The following is a 16,009-nucleotide window of genomic DNA, read 5'->3' as shown; positions in this document are numbered from 1 at the left end:
TATGCACTCTGCGGTCCGACTCATCCCAAACCATCTCAATTGGTTGAGGTCGGGTGATTGTGGAGGCAAGGTCATCTGATGCAGCATTGTCCTGTTGAAAAACAAATGATAGTCGCACTAAGCCCAAACCAGTTGGGATGGCGTATCGCTGCAGAATTCTGTGGTAGACATGCTGGTTAAGCGTGCCTTGAATTCTAAATAAATCACAGACAGTGTCACCAGCAAAGTACCCCCACACCATCACACCACCTCCTCCATGCTTCATGGTTGGAAATACACATGCGGATATCATCCGTTCACCCACATCGTGTCTCACAAAGACACGGCAGTTGAAACCAAAAATTTCCAATTTGGACTCCAGACAAAAGGACAAATTTCCACTGGTCTAATGTCCATTGCTCATGTTTCTTGGCCCAAGCAAGTCTCTTCTTATTATTGGTGTCCTTTAGTATTGGTTTCTTTTCAGCAATTTGACTTCGACCATGAAGGCCTGATTCACTCAGTCTCCTCTGAACAGTTGATGTTGAGATGTGTCTGTTACTTGAAGCATTTATTTGGGTTGCAATTTCTGAGGCTGGTAGCTCTGAACGTAGAGCAGACTCGGAAGACTCTGGGTCTTCCTTTCCTGTGGCGGTCCTCATGAGAGCCAGTTTCATCATAGCGTTTGATTTTTGCGACTGCACTTGACGAAACTTTCAACGTTTTTGAAATGTTCCGTATTGACTGACCTTCATGTCTTTAAGTAATGATGGATTGTCTTTTCTCTTTGCTTATTTGAGCTGTTCTTGCCATAATATGGACTTGGTCTTTTACCAAGTAAGGCTATCTTTTGTAGGTAGTCCTGAGGTGTGGTCCTTGGGCTCCGGTTCTCCGGAGGGGAGAGAAAGATGGGCGAATTAGATGGAGCATACTTAAGATCACACAGTACTATAGTTTGACCCGTTCCGAAATAGAACTTAGGCTTTCCCAACCGGACCTGATATGCATACATTTATTAGTTTAATATAGAGACCGGTTCCGAACGAACACGAGGACAACTAGAACCATTCTGTATAGACCTGGTTAGATCCAGACCTGATCTGAATGAGGGAAGCAGCAGAAAAGTCATTTTTTTTAAGCTATTTTATTAACCGGAGCTGATAAAGGGAGAGAGGGATTCCGCTCTAGCAGGCGGGGGATGGGGCTGTACTGTGAGCGAGTGACACGGGAAGAGGGAGGGAGAGACAGCTACCAACCAAGCCGACTCGCGCTATAGTAGATTTAACGCCATAGCTAGGTTATTTATCATCAATATGATTATGTAGTATCTGCTTTGAATGCATCAAACCGGGAGAAGCTCGTTAAGCTAACATAAGCTAGCTAGGCTAATTGAGGCTGCATGCACTTTCTCATCCTACAGTTACAAACATCTCCTTTCACAATATTAAGTAGCAGCCTACCTGTTGGTTATTGGTAGCAGCCTAACTGTTGGTTGTAGCCTATCCTTCTCCTTTAACTTTTAATTTAGTAAATGTAATTCCATTTTCCATTGATTAAATATCTCCTAACTTTTGCCACAAACTGAGGCTCTATGATTGTAGCTTATTGCAGCTTTGATGACTTATGATTGGCCAACAACAAGCTACATGCTCCACTCTCTTGAAAAGCAAGAGTAGCACCATACAATTATCTCACTACTGCAGCAGTCACGTTCGGATCTGTACGGGCTTTTCCGGACAAGTCAGTTAAAATTACACATACATGAGACAATCATATCAGATCCCACCCAGATCCGTGACATTTAGAATTCTGGATCCACACGTTCCTGGATCGTGTCTCGTGTATTCAGGCACAGGTAGATCCGTGAAGACCTCTACACAGGACACCAGATAAGACAGGACTGGAGACTGAGACCGGGGGGGTCGGGGGACACTGGCCCAGTCCAACAATACCCACGGATAGGGCCAACCAGGCAGGATATAACCCCACCCACTTTGTCAAAGCACAGCCCCCACACCACCGGAGGATATCAACAGACCAGGAACGTACTACCCTGAGACAAGGCTGAGTATAGCCCACAAATATCATAGTAAACATTGTTCTATTGATTGAATTCATCTGAAGTGCGTTCTTGCAGTGCAATAATCTTTTGTCTTCTTAGCCTGGAACCTGACAGCTTTTATTGAACTGTGGCCTCTTAACCATATCCCTGGCATGATGTCTACTTTTGTCCGCTATTGTGCATGTCAAATTGGCCATTCAGCAAAAGTAGCGTACATTGGGGGTTAAGCCCAGCAGGTTAAGGGTCTACCAATCCGCCACTAAGCTGGTGTGTTAGGTATCTAACACAAACTGGCAACCACAACAATTTAGCAGTGGGGTTTTAATTAGTATGGAGCGATGATGGGGGTTGATGTTGATGGCACGCTATTCCCTATATAGTCAAATGTATTTTATATATATTTATTTTATAAATATAGTGCACTATTTGTGATCAGGGCCCCCATTTGGGACACACACCTTAACTGTCTCCATGCTCCACCAGACCAGACTCTCTGTATCCCTGTGTGTCTGACGCACCTCTCTCATTATCATGGACCCAGCCTGCCTGGCAGATGAGGAAGAGACCCTGGCAAAGCCAATGAATAATTAAACACTGTGATTACAATGATGAATACTCCCAAATCTATTTCACCATTTAGTCTGAGCCCAGCGATGGGATGGAACAACAGCAGAGTGTGGGGCTTTGTGTGGAGGCGGTGAGGGGTGGGGTAGGAAGGTGGTGTGAAAGAAGGTGTGGGGAGCGAAGGGAGTGTGGGTTGGGAAGGTGTGGTTTGGGGAGGGAAGGTGTGGTGGTGAGGGAAGGGAAGGGGGGGAAGGTGTGGTGAGGGGAGGGTGGTGTGGTGTGGGGAGCAAAGGGAGTGTGGGTTGGGAAGGTGTGGTTTGGGGAGGGAAGGTGTGGTGGTGAGGGAAGGGGAGGGGGGGAAGGTGTGGTGAGGGGAGTGTGGGTTGAGAAGGTGTGGTTTGGGGAGGGAAGGTGGGGAGGGGAGGGAGGGAAGGTGCGGTGGTGAGGTAAGGGGAGGGAAGGTGCGGTGGTGTGGTGGAGGGAGAGAAGGTGTGGTGTGGGGAGCGAAGGGAGTGTGGGTTGGGAAGGTGGTGAGGGAGGGAAGGGAAGGTGGTGAGGGAGGGAGGGAGGGAGGGAGGGAGGGAGGGAAGGTGTGGTGGTGGTGGGGAGCGAAGGGAGTGTGGGTTGGGAAGGTGTGGTTTGGGGAGGGAAGGTGCGGTGGTGAGGGAAGGGGTGGGAGGGAAGGTGTGGTGGGGAGGGAGGGAGCCTGGGTTGGGGTGGGACAGGCTGGCTGGCTGGAGAGAGCCCAGATCAGAAGTAAGTGGGAGGTGTGAGAGGGAGGGAGAGAGGGATAGGATAAAGAGTGGAGTGGGTGAGAGAGAGTAGGAGGGAAGGATAGGACAGAGTGGAGGGGGGTGATTGAGAGGGAGGGAGAGGACCGAGATCAAAGGGAATGTGGGAGGGATGGAGGGATAGTCTAGAAGGATAGGACAGAGAATGGAGGTGGGATTGAGAAGGAGGGAGAGAGAGGACAGAGATCAAGGGAATGTGGGATCGATGGAGGGATAGTCTAGGAGGGAAGGATAGGACAGAGAGTGGAGAGGGGCATTGAGATGATAGGAGGGAGGGAGGTAGAGGACAGGTATCAAAGGGAATGTGGGAGGGAAGGATAGGACAGAGAGTGGAGGGAGGGAGGGGACAGAGATCAAGGGGAATGCGGGAGGGATAGACTAGGAGGGAAGGATAGGACAGAGAGTGGAGGGGGGATTGAGAGGGAGAGACGGGGGGGAGAGGACAGATCAAAGGGAATGTGTGAGGAATGGAGGTATAGTCTAGGAGGGAAGGATAGGACAGAGTGGAGGGGGGATTGAGAGCGAGGGAGGGAGAGGACAGAGATCAAATGGAATGTGGGTGGGATGGAGGGATAATCTAGGAGGGAAAGATAGGACAGAGAGTGGAGGGGGGGATTGAGAGGGAGGGAGGAGGGAGAGGACAGAGATCAAAGACAATGTGGAAGGGGTGGAAGGATGGAGGGATAGTCTTGGAGGGAAGAATAGTACAGAGAATGGAGGGGGGATTGAGGGAGGAGGGAGGGAGAGGACGGAGATCAAACGGAATGTGGGAGGGATGGAGGGATAGTCTCGGAGGGAAGGATAGGACAGAGTGGAGGGGGGATTGAGAGCGAGGGAGGGAGAGGACAGAGATCAAATGGAATGTGGGTGGGATGGAGGGATAATCTAGGAGGGAAAGATAGGACAGAGAGTGGAGGGGGGGATTGAGAGGGAGGTTACAGAGAGCAGAGGTAAGGTGGGAGGGAAGGAAGAATGGGATAGGAGGGAGAGGGTAGAGGGAAGTTGGAAGGGAGGGAGGGGCAGCAGGGCCGGGCAGCCACCCACTCTCTGACCATCTGTGCGGCAGAGAACCACAGAGACAGGCACAGCACGGCTTCAGGCTGTGTGTGTTTGTAAGTGTGCGTTTCAGCGTGTGTGCACGTGTGTGCATGCATTTCTGTGCATCCGTTCATGTGCATTAATGTGTTTTAATCCGTGTGTGTGTGAGTACATTTGTGTACAGTATTTATCCCAGTGTATGTGCTTATCTGTGTGTGTGCCTCGCCCTTACGTTGGATCCCTGTGTGTGTGTGTGTGCGCCTCGCCCTTGCAGTGTCACCCGGCCAGCCAGCCCTCAGGGAGAAGGGATGTAAATTAGCAGGTGAAATAACCCAGATCCCTACTGCCAAGGGATTAACCCCTCAGAGGTCCCATGTCTCCAGTTCACCACCCGACCCCACTAAACATCCATCAACATCAGTACACCAGTCTGAACATAGACTTAACATGGTCCTCTCAACACACAGCCCTTAGCTACAGATCTAAGATCAGTTGACCCTTCCCAAGTCCTAACCTTAACCACTAGAGGGAAGAAAACCAAACTGACCTTAGATCAGCGTCGTTAGGCTTGGACACCACCCCCCCCCCACACACACACATAGGAAGTGATGAGCTAGATGAGTCGGTGTCAGACGTGCAGCTCAGCTAACATTTATGGCAGGGCCATCTGATGGATTAAAGGGATTGGCAGACAATGGAGTGGCTCCTCCCCCTCCGCTGCCTGGCCTTGCCATGTAGGGCTTGGAGATTGCATCATATCAGAGGATGAAGTCATCCTGCAACAAAAGGCAGGCAGGAGGGAACAGGTGCTGCATATTTAATTAGACAAACGGTTGGGCCGTGGCGATGCCAGAGGAATATGTAAATTTGATGGCGGCCCTGGCCTGGCACGAGCTAAATCCAGCTGACACAGAGATATTTATGGGCAAGATTATGGTTTTCGTTTGGTCTCTTTATTTGTCCCTGTACTCAGTCACACACATGCATCTGCATTGTAGCTTAACTACCTCCTATCAGAGGTGTATCTGAGAAATGAGGATGACTGTCTCACTTTTTCTTCATGCTATGCTAGGATATTCCCAGACCGCTGTGCTTCCCTCTGCCCTTTGTGCTCTTTGTGTCAAAGTACTCAATACCTCCTTGTGATGTTTCTTCCTTGGAGAATAGGGAACATGGGGACTAGGGAGTACTGTTCATGAAAGGAGTAGAGTCCATCCATCCCTAGTTAGTGGATGTTGGAGAAAAAGAGGGAAATATCAACGGAGAATGAGGAGCAAGAAAGAGAGAAGGAACCAGGAAAAGACAAAAAGGCAATTGATGTCTCTGGGCTTGTGTCAACAGGCAATTATTAATGATGAGGTGGGCTCTGGCTCTTTTCCTCTGTGCAGTGGTTGAGTCAGGGAGCACTCCTCTCCTGTCCACTGTGTTTAGCTCCCTCAGCACTAAGGCTTGATTTGTGGGAGAGAGAGAGAGAGAGGGGGAAGGGAGAGAGAGAGAGAGAGAGAGAGAGGGAGGGCCTTGAAGGAGGTGGAGGGAGAGGGGTGGGGGATGGGGCACCACACACACCCCTCAAACACACACACACCTCAGCTCACACTGTACTGTACATCTCTGGGAGACATCCAGGCCTTTACTGTCCAATTAAGGTTGGCCCAGGGGGGAACGTACAGAACAGAGCAGCTCTCCAGCCTCCGCCGCTCTCATCTCTCTCTTCATGGAGGAGCTGGGTAATTGTTAACAGATTGGGAAGTGTTATTGTGAAGCAGTGTGGATCAGGACGTCTCAGTCCGACCGGCCGCCGCTGTGGTCACAGCAGAGAGGTCTTAGTGGTCTTAAGCCTAATTGACTAAGAAATAGAATGAAAAGCCCCCGTCCTGGCAGGCAGAGGAACTGGCTTTTCTACTGAGCAGAGAACGAAGAGACTATTAGAGAGATAATTAAAAGGAGTCAAAAACTGACAAAACATACTTTTTATGTGAGACTAATTATCAGTTCCAATTCCATTAGGACTAATATTAAAAGTCTACTGAATATATAGAACAAATGAATTACACCTGGAAATGTGTTTGCTCTAGCGGTCTGTTCCTGCTACCCTTTAGCAAGAGCATCTTCTCAGTTGACTGCCTTGGTTAGGTGGGGGCTACACTTGACTGATTTACCATTTAAACCGGATTAGTGACTGGCTGCCAGATTCCCCTAGTGTGCCAAGGCAAACGCCAAGACCACACCAGCACCTTTCATTCAGGCTTTTGGTACTTCCTCCTAAAACTCATTTAGAGCAATTAGCAGAGGGCATGCTGTCTTGTCTGACCAACCAATCACAGCCAGATAGAATCCATCTCCTGACAGGGACCTAAACAGTTAGGATTTTGATGTTCAAAATGTTCCAGATAGAGGTGCATTGTATAGAATATATATGACATTATATTATGTGTAATAAACTGTCATGCCAGGTCTATGCAGTACATCTTCTATCTGCAACCCACCAGATTGAACAGGCCCCGGGTGACTGTAGAACAGGCGTGCTAAACAATTGTCATAAGTAAATGACAGAGTGACGGCAGCTAGTTCCTGTTCACACGCATGTAACTGTACCGTTCCTTCTGTAAACAACCGTGTTAGTCAGCCTGTCTGATTCACTGACAACAGAGATACAAGGCTTCTTTAATGAGTCTGTGTGTGGGTGGGAGAGTTTCTCTCCTGGGTCTCTCGATTGAAATTGACTGATTTCATGCATTTATGAACAATTTCATGCATTAATGAACACACTGAGAGATACTGTACCTTTTTATGAAGCGAGGCAGCCTTGTTGTCAATTCAGCATTTTAATTTTGAGTTTCAAAATGACTATAATGCAAATATGCCAGGGCTTTTATTTCCTGAACTGAATGCAACGGAGCTCTGACTGGAACATTTAAACTTGGACTATCATGGCTTGCAGTGGTACTTTCATGCAATCAGACCTGTGACTTTTCCCAGTCAGCGCCATGCTGAGACACTGCGTGGTAGGGTGGCAGTCACACCACGGAGGAGTGGGAGAGAGTGGGAGGTTGGGATGTCTATCCTTGTGTGATGGTTGTCATGGTGGTGAGATGGTGAAATGCAGAGTGATTATTCCCAAAGTGGGTCAAAGACAGCATGTCCATAACTGCTGGCAGGACATGGTAACTTTGAAGAGGAGAGAGAGAGCGAGAGAGAGAGAGCGAGAGAGCGAGAGGAGGGGAAGATGGAACAATGTATAAACAAATCCAGGGCATATTGAGGGAACGCAGGCAGAGTGTTTGTGATTAGTATTTGTTATCACGGCAGGCCCATCTAATCTGGTGGTGAATCAGGGAGAGCTGGGATTGGCTGAGGTGCTGCGGAGCCTCCTCTCCACGCTGGAGGTCAGGCCATCTGGCTCCAGATGGACTCCTATTGATCGGAGGGCGGAGGGAGCATGGCGATCCAGTTGCAGGCGTACATCATCGATTTTCTGCTGAAGTGCAGGAGTGGAGAGAGCAGGCTGCAGGGGGTGTGTGTGTGGGGGGGGGGGGTGAAGGCTGGAGCACAGCAGAGCTGTCAGGTCATCTTCTCAAATATCCAGAAGTATTTTTTTGTGGCGTTGACCTTCCCTGAGTCAGAGACATATCTATTTAACCACTACCTCAGCAGGCCCAGTGGCTTGTCACTGTGGGCTGTGTGTAGCTTAAGCAAGAGCTTTTATTCTCACACACACCCTTTACTTAACACACATCAATAACGTGCTCCCAGAAAGCTGCCAGTTCAGCAGAAATCAACATCTCTAAGCACCACTCTTAATAATATGCAAACAGTTTCTATGTTGAGTCTAAAGTCACGTACAGTACCAGCAGTCACTCATAGAGACTTTAATTAACAAAGTACAGAGCTAAGGTTATCACTGAACTCCAAATAAATTGGGTGTCTGCACCATTCTGGAGCTCCAAACCCCATTCCTCAAGGCCTCGCTCGGCCACATCCATACAGCTTTAATTATAATCCAATGAACTCATTATCATGGTTTCCATTCATATCTAAAGTGGGGCTCTAAAGCTCAGACTCCTCCGGTCCTATTATATTTATTGTATATTTATTAATGGTTTTTGTATATATTTATTAATGGGTTTTATATATATTTATTTCCGATTATTATACATTTCAATTAGAACTTCAAACATTTTAGCAGCTTTCGGCTGAGGCAGAGCTTCCCTTTGATCAGATTTCACTCGTCCTGCTTTCCTCTCTCTCTCTTCTCCTCTCCCCCTTTACCCCTGGGCATCTTGATGCTAATAGGCTGAGTGTTGCTCTTCTTGCCTGTCAGTCCGCCTGTCTGTCTATGGAGATTAAAGCAGTTGGGCCAGTCATAAGACGGGTTGAATGGGTTCTGGGTTGCCATTTGCCAGTTTCAGTGTGGATAGGGATATTGTTTGAACTTTCCGTCATATCAGTTTTCATAAGTGACTCTTGGCTGTTAAGCCAGGAGAATGGCAAGACTGAGCTAAATGGTTTGTTAGGGAGATGTTCAAGCATGTCTTTGAAATATTCCCCTACTTTTTCTGCACCAAAGAGGAGTCATATCTCTCTGCTATATATACTGTACGTGTGAACACAACACCTGATAACTCCATCCCTCTATGTCCCTTTCTAAAATAATCCTAGTGAGGCATTGACGTCATAATACTCAGCTTGTGTTACAAAACGAGCATGTTTGGTCTCTACATCTGCAGATCTTATCTTTTTGTCTCCCCCCCTCGACTCTCCTCCTTTCCTCTCCCTTCCCTTCCTCTCCTACTCTCTCCCCTCCCTCCCTCTCCTGTGTGTTAATGTACTTGAAGTGGCCCGGCGGTCAATGAGCTTGTATTAACACCTGACTGGGAGCAGCGGGGCTGGGGCCGGCTGGTGTTTGTTCCTCCATGGTGCCTCCCCTGGGCCCGACCCCCAGGCTGCAGGCAGAGGGAACGGATCCCATGATCAATAACATCCTAGCAGGCTACTGAGAGAGGGTAGGAAAGTGAGAGGAGGTGGGAGGATGGAGGATGGAGATAGAGGGAGAGGAAAAGAGAAAGAGCTAAGGGAGAGAGACCGTAGGGGAGAGAATAAAGGGGAGTGGTAGAAAGAGGATAAAAGAGGGGCAGATGGGAGCAGGCTTTACAGTATATAGTTGTTGTACACTTCCTATTTATCCACCCTATCTTTATATTCTCAACGCTTAACATTGCTAACAGAACCAGGGCGTAGTTTGTCAGTCTAAGTCAGACTTTTCACCTGCTTTGGGTGTCACTCAACGCATGATCTGGTGTAAATATTTTCTGATCCTTGTTTCTGCCTATTTTCTCAATCACTGTAGCTACAGTGTGTGAGACTAAATGGTATATGCATTAGCTTGAAAGTCCATCTCTCTCTATACACACAGACACACACTCTCTCTCACGGCAGCTAAGCCATTGTCTGTGTTGGGAGATAGATCAGAGAGACTATACCAGCTGGTACATTTAGTCTAATCTAAGGTCCTGTCCTTCATTCTCAAACTCGATAATATCCCACCACTTTGTTTGTATTGACTGCTCTTCATCTCTCTCTCTCTCTCTCAATCCAATTCAAGGGCTTTATTGGCATGGGAAACATATGTTAACATTGCCAAAGCAAGTGAAGTAGATAATAAACAAAAGTGAAATAAACAATAAAAATGAACAGTAAACATTACACTCACACGCTCTCTCTCTCAGGACAACCATAACAAAGTATTTCTCTCCCTCCACCTTACCACCTTCCTTCCTCTCTACTTCCATCTATTACTCTTTCTATTTCTCAACGTGTCTTTTCTTGTTCTACCTCCCCTCACCCCCCCTCCTCTCCCTCTCCCTGTCTACCTCCCTCTCTCTAGGCCTTGGCCATGGCTGAGGTGAATGGACCAGGGCCCCTGGTTGCCGAGCCGCAGATTGCCATGTTCTGTGGGCGTCAGCTGCTGCACATGAACCCTGAGACTGGCCAATGGGAGCCTGACCCGCAGGGCCGCCAGGGCTGCTTCACAGAGCCCAACCAGATCCTGTCCTACTGCCAAGAGGTAGGAGCCAACAACACTGCTATGGTTATGAGATCGACCTCATACTGCACTGTTACTGCACTGTTACTGTAATGCTCATCTCCAATGCTGCTGCAATAGCATACTAGAGAGCAGATACTTTAGATAGGTTCATGGATATAACGATAGTGGTAGATTCAGGGACTTCAGAAAGTATTCATACCCCTTGACTTATTCCACATTTTGTTGTGTTACAGAATGAATTCAAAATGGTTTAAAAAAAATTCTACACACAATAATGACAAAGTGAAAACATGTTTTTGCAAATGATTACAAGCATACCAAGAGCAGCCACAACTATGCTTGAAAATAGGGAGAGTGGTACTCAGTAATGTGTTGTGTTGGATTTGCCCCAAACATATTCAAGATAAAAATGGAATTGCTTTGCCACATTTTTTGCAGTTTTACTTTAGTGCCTTGTTGCAAACAGGATGCATGTTTTGGAATATTTTTCTTCTGTACAGACTTCTTTCTTTTCACTCTGTCAATTAGGTTAGTATTGTGGCATACGGTAACTGCAATGTTGTTGATCCATCCTCAGTTTTATCCTACCACAGCCATTAAACTCTAACTGTTTTAAAGTCACTATTGGCCTCATGGTAAAATTCCTGAGCGGTTTCCCTCCTCTCCGGCAACTGAGTTAGCAAGGACACCTGTATCTTTGTAGTGACTTGGTGTATTGATACACCATCCAAAGTGTAATTAATAACTTCACCAAGCTTAAAGGGATACATATATATATTTACCCATCATTGGAAAACATCCCTGGTCTTTGTGGTAGAATCTGTGTTTGAAATTCACCGCTCGACTGAAGGACGTTACAGATAATTGTATGTGTGGGGTACAGAGATGAGGTAGTCATTCAAAAATGTTACACACTATTGCGCATGGAGTGAGTCCATGCAACTTATTATGTGACTTGTTAATCAGATTTTTACTCCTGATCTTATTTAGGTTTGCCATAACAGGGGTTGGGGTCGAATACTTATTGACTGAAGACATTTCAGCTTTTACATTTTTTATTGATTTGTAACATTTAAAAACATCATTCCACTTCGACATTATGGGGTGTTGTGTATAGGCCTGTGACAATTTTTTTTAATGTTATCCATTTTAAATTCAGGCTGTAACAGCATTTGGAAAAAGCCAAGGGGTGTGAATACTTTCTGAATGCACTGTAAATGGGTGGACAGACTGGTATAGATAGATACCTCACACAACATTACAAATATGAGTAGTAGTAACCAACCCTAATCTCCCAATCTGTCTCACTTGGTTTGTCTTGTCCTATCAAATCTATATATTTCCGTATATATAGTGGAGTGATGGTGGTCAGGAGGAAATATTTATTGATATTTCCTGAATATTAATACTACCATCCATCGATCTTCCTCCTGCCACGTTTATCCCCCTAATTCCTGAACGTCTCCTGCATGCCAAATTTAAGGCATATCAATGGCGTAACAGGCCTAGCCACAGCCTTGGTTTGATTTGAGACTCGCTGCTCCCCCTCTGAAACAAGAGCAAGGAGCCAGTTTTTATAAAATGACATCATGCGCCACCTGGTGGCTAAATGAAGCACAGCAGGTAAAGGAAACAGCAGTCACACAGTTGAAATGGCTGTAATGTGATTACCCAGCTCATTATGCGTCTGTGATTGCTTTTCCACAAAAGCGTTCCTTTTTCCTCAACGTCTGTGGATCCGGCTCTGACAGTGTGCCAAATACATTTCTCAATCCATTAAACCTCATTATAGGGCTGTGCGTATGCCATTGCCCTACATTTTAATTGAAAGTAGTCAGATGTGAAATTGGGATTATTGAAATAATTGGAAGTGGGATTGTATAGGTCAACTTGTTTTCAGCCTGGAATTTTCTCTACAACTTAAGGAGAATATCAGTGTACGACCTGCATAGTCAGAAAATAGACCCTTAGGGCCGAAGTGTTTCAGACCGTTGCATGAGTCTCTCCTTTTTACCTTTCTCCCTATTGATTGTGCTATCCTTCTTCCCTCTCCTCCTCACTCCCTCTCCTCCTCTCTCCCTCTCATACTCTCTCCCTCTCCTCCTCTCTCCCTCTTGCCCTCTCTCATTCTGTCTACTGTACGTCCCCTCAACCCTCCTTTTTCCCTCTCAATTTGTCTGACCCTGTTGTCTCTCTCCTCTCTCTTGTCCTAACTCCTCCCTGATGTCCTGTCTGTCCATATCGTCCATCCATCTTTCTGTCTGTCTCTCCCGCCGTCTTTCTGTCTGTCTCTCCCGCCGTCTGTCTGTCCGTCCATCTGTCCAACCAGATGTACCCAGCCCTACAGATCTCCCATGTGGAGGAGTCCTCCAGCCCTGTCACCATCCCAGCCTGGTGTAAGAAGGGCTGGGGCCACTGCCAGACACGCCCCTTCATTGTCATGCCCTACCGCTGCCAGGGTAAGAACCACATGTCTGCAATGTCTGCACCCTCAGCCTCATCATCATCCTTCTAATCTTCATCATATCCCTACACAAACATCACTCAAAACATTGCACAACTTCCCTTTGATCACACACCCCATATCGGACGGATAACTTTATTATATTAATAAGTAACATCATGTCATCATTATGTTTAATACAAAGCATGTCATTTCAGTTATATGGTTAAGTAGCGTTCAAATTCAGCCTCGGGGAAGTAATAATAGAAACGGACATAGTATGTCTAATAGTTCATTTGAATGGATTCCATTGTCAAAGCTTTGTCAGGTGCACCAAAGGGCTTCACTCCATCAAAATGGTGGGAAGGTCTTTCAGTCTGTGTTGAATATTAACCCACTTGTCCCCACATTTTTCCAAACATGCCACTATGCACATCTTACACCATTAGTAACCCTAACACGTAATCCAAATTGCTTAAAAAATTATAGTAATTGAAAGGTATGTAAAAAGAATTGTGACTGATGGGAACATACAGTGCTCTGACTATAATAAAATGAACAGACATTTGCCCCAATATCTACTGTATATACCTCAGCTCATTTACCCACACACCCCATCCCTCATACCCCCATGCCCTAACCCTAACACCCACATGCCAATACCCTAATATTGATACAATCAAGTAATGATACACCCATATCCTAGCTCTAAATGATACACACATATCCTAGCCCTAAATGATACACACATATCCTAGCCCTAAATGATACACACATATCCTAGCCCTAAATGATACACACATATCCTAGCCCTAAATGATACACACATATCCTAGCCCTAAATGATACACACATATCCTAGCCCTAAATGATACACCCATATCCTAGCCCTAAATGATACACCCATATCCTAGCCCTGAATGATACACCCATATCCTAGCCCTGAATGATACACCCATATCCTAGCCCTGAATGCCCTATTTGTTACTCATAGACCCCAGATCCTTTGTCAATAATAATTTCATAGATAAACTCATAGTACAGTGGTATTGTCACGGCCGTTTAAAGGAGTGGACCAAGGCGCAGCGTTTTGAGGGTACATACTTTTTTATTTAACGATGTCTCTAACAAAACAATAAATATCAATACGACACGTGAAGCCAACGTAGTGCATCCAGGAAACTAACAAGGACAACTACCCACAAAACCAACATGGAAAATGGCAACCTAAATAGGCTCCCCAATCAGAGACAACGATAAACAGCTGTCTCTGATTGGGAACCCATTCAGGCCACCATAAACCTACATACCCCTAGACAATACAAAATCCCCATAGATAACCAAAAAACCCTAGACAAGACAAAAACCACACAAACCACCCTTGTCACACCCTGACCTAACCAAATAATAAAGAAAGCAAATATAACTAAAGTCAGGGCATGACAGGTATGTTGCCAGAAAGGATTTGAATGGGCAATAGACGTCCATCCAGACCAATTATCTGTATGAGCCTTGTTTAGCCCTACATTATTAGAAAAAAGGGTTCCGAAAGGGTTCTTTGTTCAGCTGTCCCCATAAGAAAACTATTTTTTTGGTTCCAGGTAGAATCCTTTTGGGTTCCATGTAGAACGCTCTGTGGAAAAGGTTCTACATGGAACCCAAAATAGTTTTACCTGGAACCAAAAAGGGTAACTGAAAGGGTTCTGCTAAAGGGGACAGCTAAAGAAACCTTTTAGGTTCTAGATAGCACCTTTTTGTCTAAGAGTGTACACCCCTTTCCTCAGATAAACCAGGGAAATCCATGGGCATACTTATATAAAACAGGTCTACCCCAGTGCCCAAGCCTCAATATTAATACAAACCAGGTTTACACCTGTACTTCAGCCCCAATATTCTTACAGATCAGGTGTACACCTGCACATCTAACCCAATATGGATTAAAACATTTATAAAAAACAGGTCTACTGCTACATGTCAGCCCCAATTGTCATAAAAAAATAGTTGTACTTCTGCATTTCAGCCCCAATATTCATATAAACCAGATCTACACCTGTAATTCAGCTCCAATTTACATATCTGTAAAGTATGCACCTGTGTTTGAACCCAATTAGTCAACTAAGCCAGGTCTAAATGTACCGAAGCCTGAATACTGTAAACTGTAAAACAGGTCTACCCCTGCACCTCATCTCCAATACTCCTACAAACTAGGTCTACATCTTTGACTAAGTCCCAATACTAATATAAACCAGATCTACACCTGCATATCGCAGCCAATTACCCATATGAACCAGGTTTACACGTGACTATCCCAATACTCTGATAAACCAGGTCTACCCTTGTGACTATTCAGCAAAACTCACATAAACCAGGTCTACCCTTGTGACTATTCAGCAAAACTCACATAAACCTATTAACATTAAATATTTGTTAAGTTATTACACTAATTCAGTTTATGGGTCTATACATGGCCAATTTGCCCTAAAATAACAAAATGTGATGTTTACAGTCAAAATCACTTATGTAAATGTATGTAAAGACTAATGAATAATGGTAAAATCATCTGTAAGATCATCTTGATCAAATATATCCATAACCCAACTCAACTTCAATCTACTGAAAAAATGTATCTGCTATGATTAAATATACATAATATGTTAGAGCCATTGGTCACATGTTTCCGCTTAAATATTTTCATATACCACGAGCATCATGAATTCAATGTATTGTGACAATTTTGAGAAGTCACATGAAACACATTCGCCACGCTGATCCTCAACACAGGGGCCACTCAGGGGTGTGTGCTCAGTCCCCTCCTGTACTTCCTGTTCACTCATGGCTCCACGGTCAGGCACGACTCCAACACCATCATTAAGTTTGCCGATGACACAACAGTGGTAGGCCTGATCACCGACAACGATGACAGCCTGTAGGGAGGAGGTCAGTGGCCTGGTTGTGTGGTGCCGGGACAACAACCTCTCCCTCAAAGTGATCAAGACAAAGGAGATGATACAATCACTACAAAACCTATTCCCCCTCAGGAGACTGGAAAAATATTTGGCATCGGTCCTCAGATCCTCAAAAGGTTC

At 45.6% G+C, this 16,009-nt stretch overlaps 1 protein-coding gene across 4 annotated transcripts in view; it reads left to right on the top strand.

Annotated features, from left to right (window-relative positions):
• Nucleotides 1-16,009, top strand: part of LOC139572382 (amyloid beta precursor like protein 1-like) — a 47,965-nt gene that overhangs the window by 19,616 nt on the left and 12,340 nt on the right. For all 4 annotated transcript variants that reach the window (XM_071395128.1, XM_071395127.1, XM_071395125.1 and 1 more), the window contains exons 2-3: nt 10,319-10,498; nt 12,810-12,939. In XM_071395128.1, coding sequence (XP_071251229.1) covers nt 10,319-10,498; nt 12,810-12,939 — 310 coding nt within the window. The remainder of the gene's footprint in view (nt 1-10,318; nt 10,499-12,809; nt 12,940-16,009) is intronic.

Source organism: Salvelinus alpinus, chromosome 4, assembly GCF_045679555.1.
Source record: "Salvelinus alpinus chromosome 4, SLU_Salpinus.1, whole genome shotgun sequence".
In the NCBI taxonomy this organism is placed as follows: Eukaryota; Metazoa; Chordata; class Actinopteri; order Salmoniformes; family Salmonidae; genus Salvelinus; species Salvelinus alpinus.
This window is presented reverse-complemented; position numbering and strand designations above follow the sequence as displayed.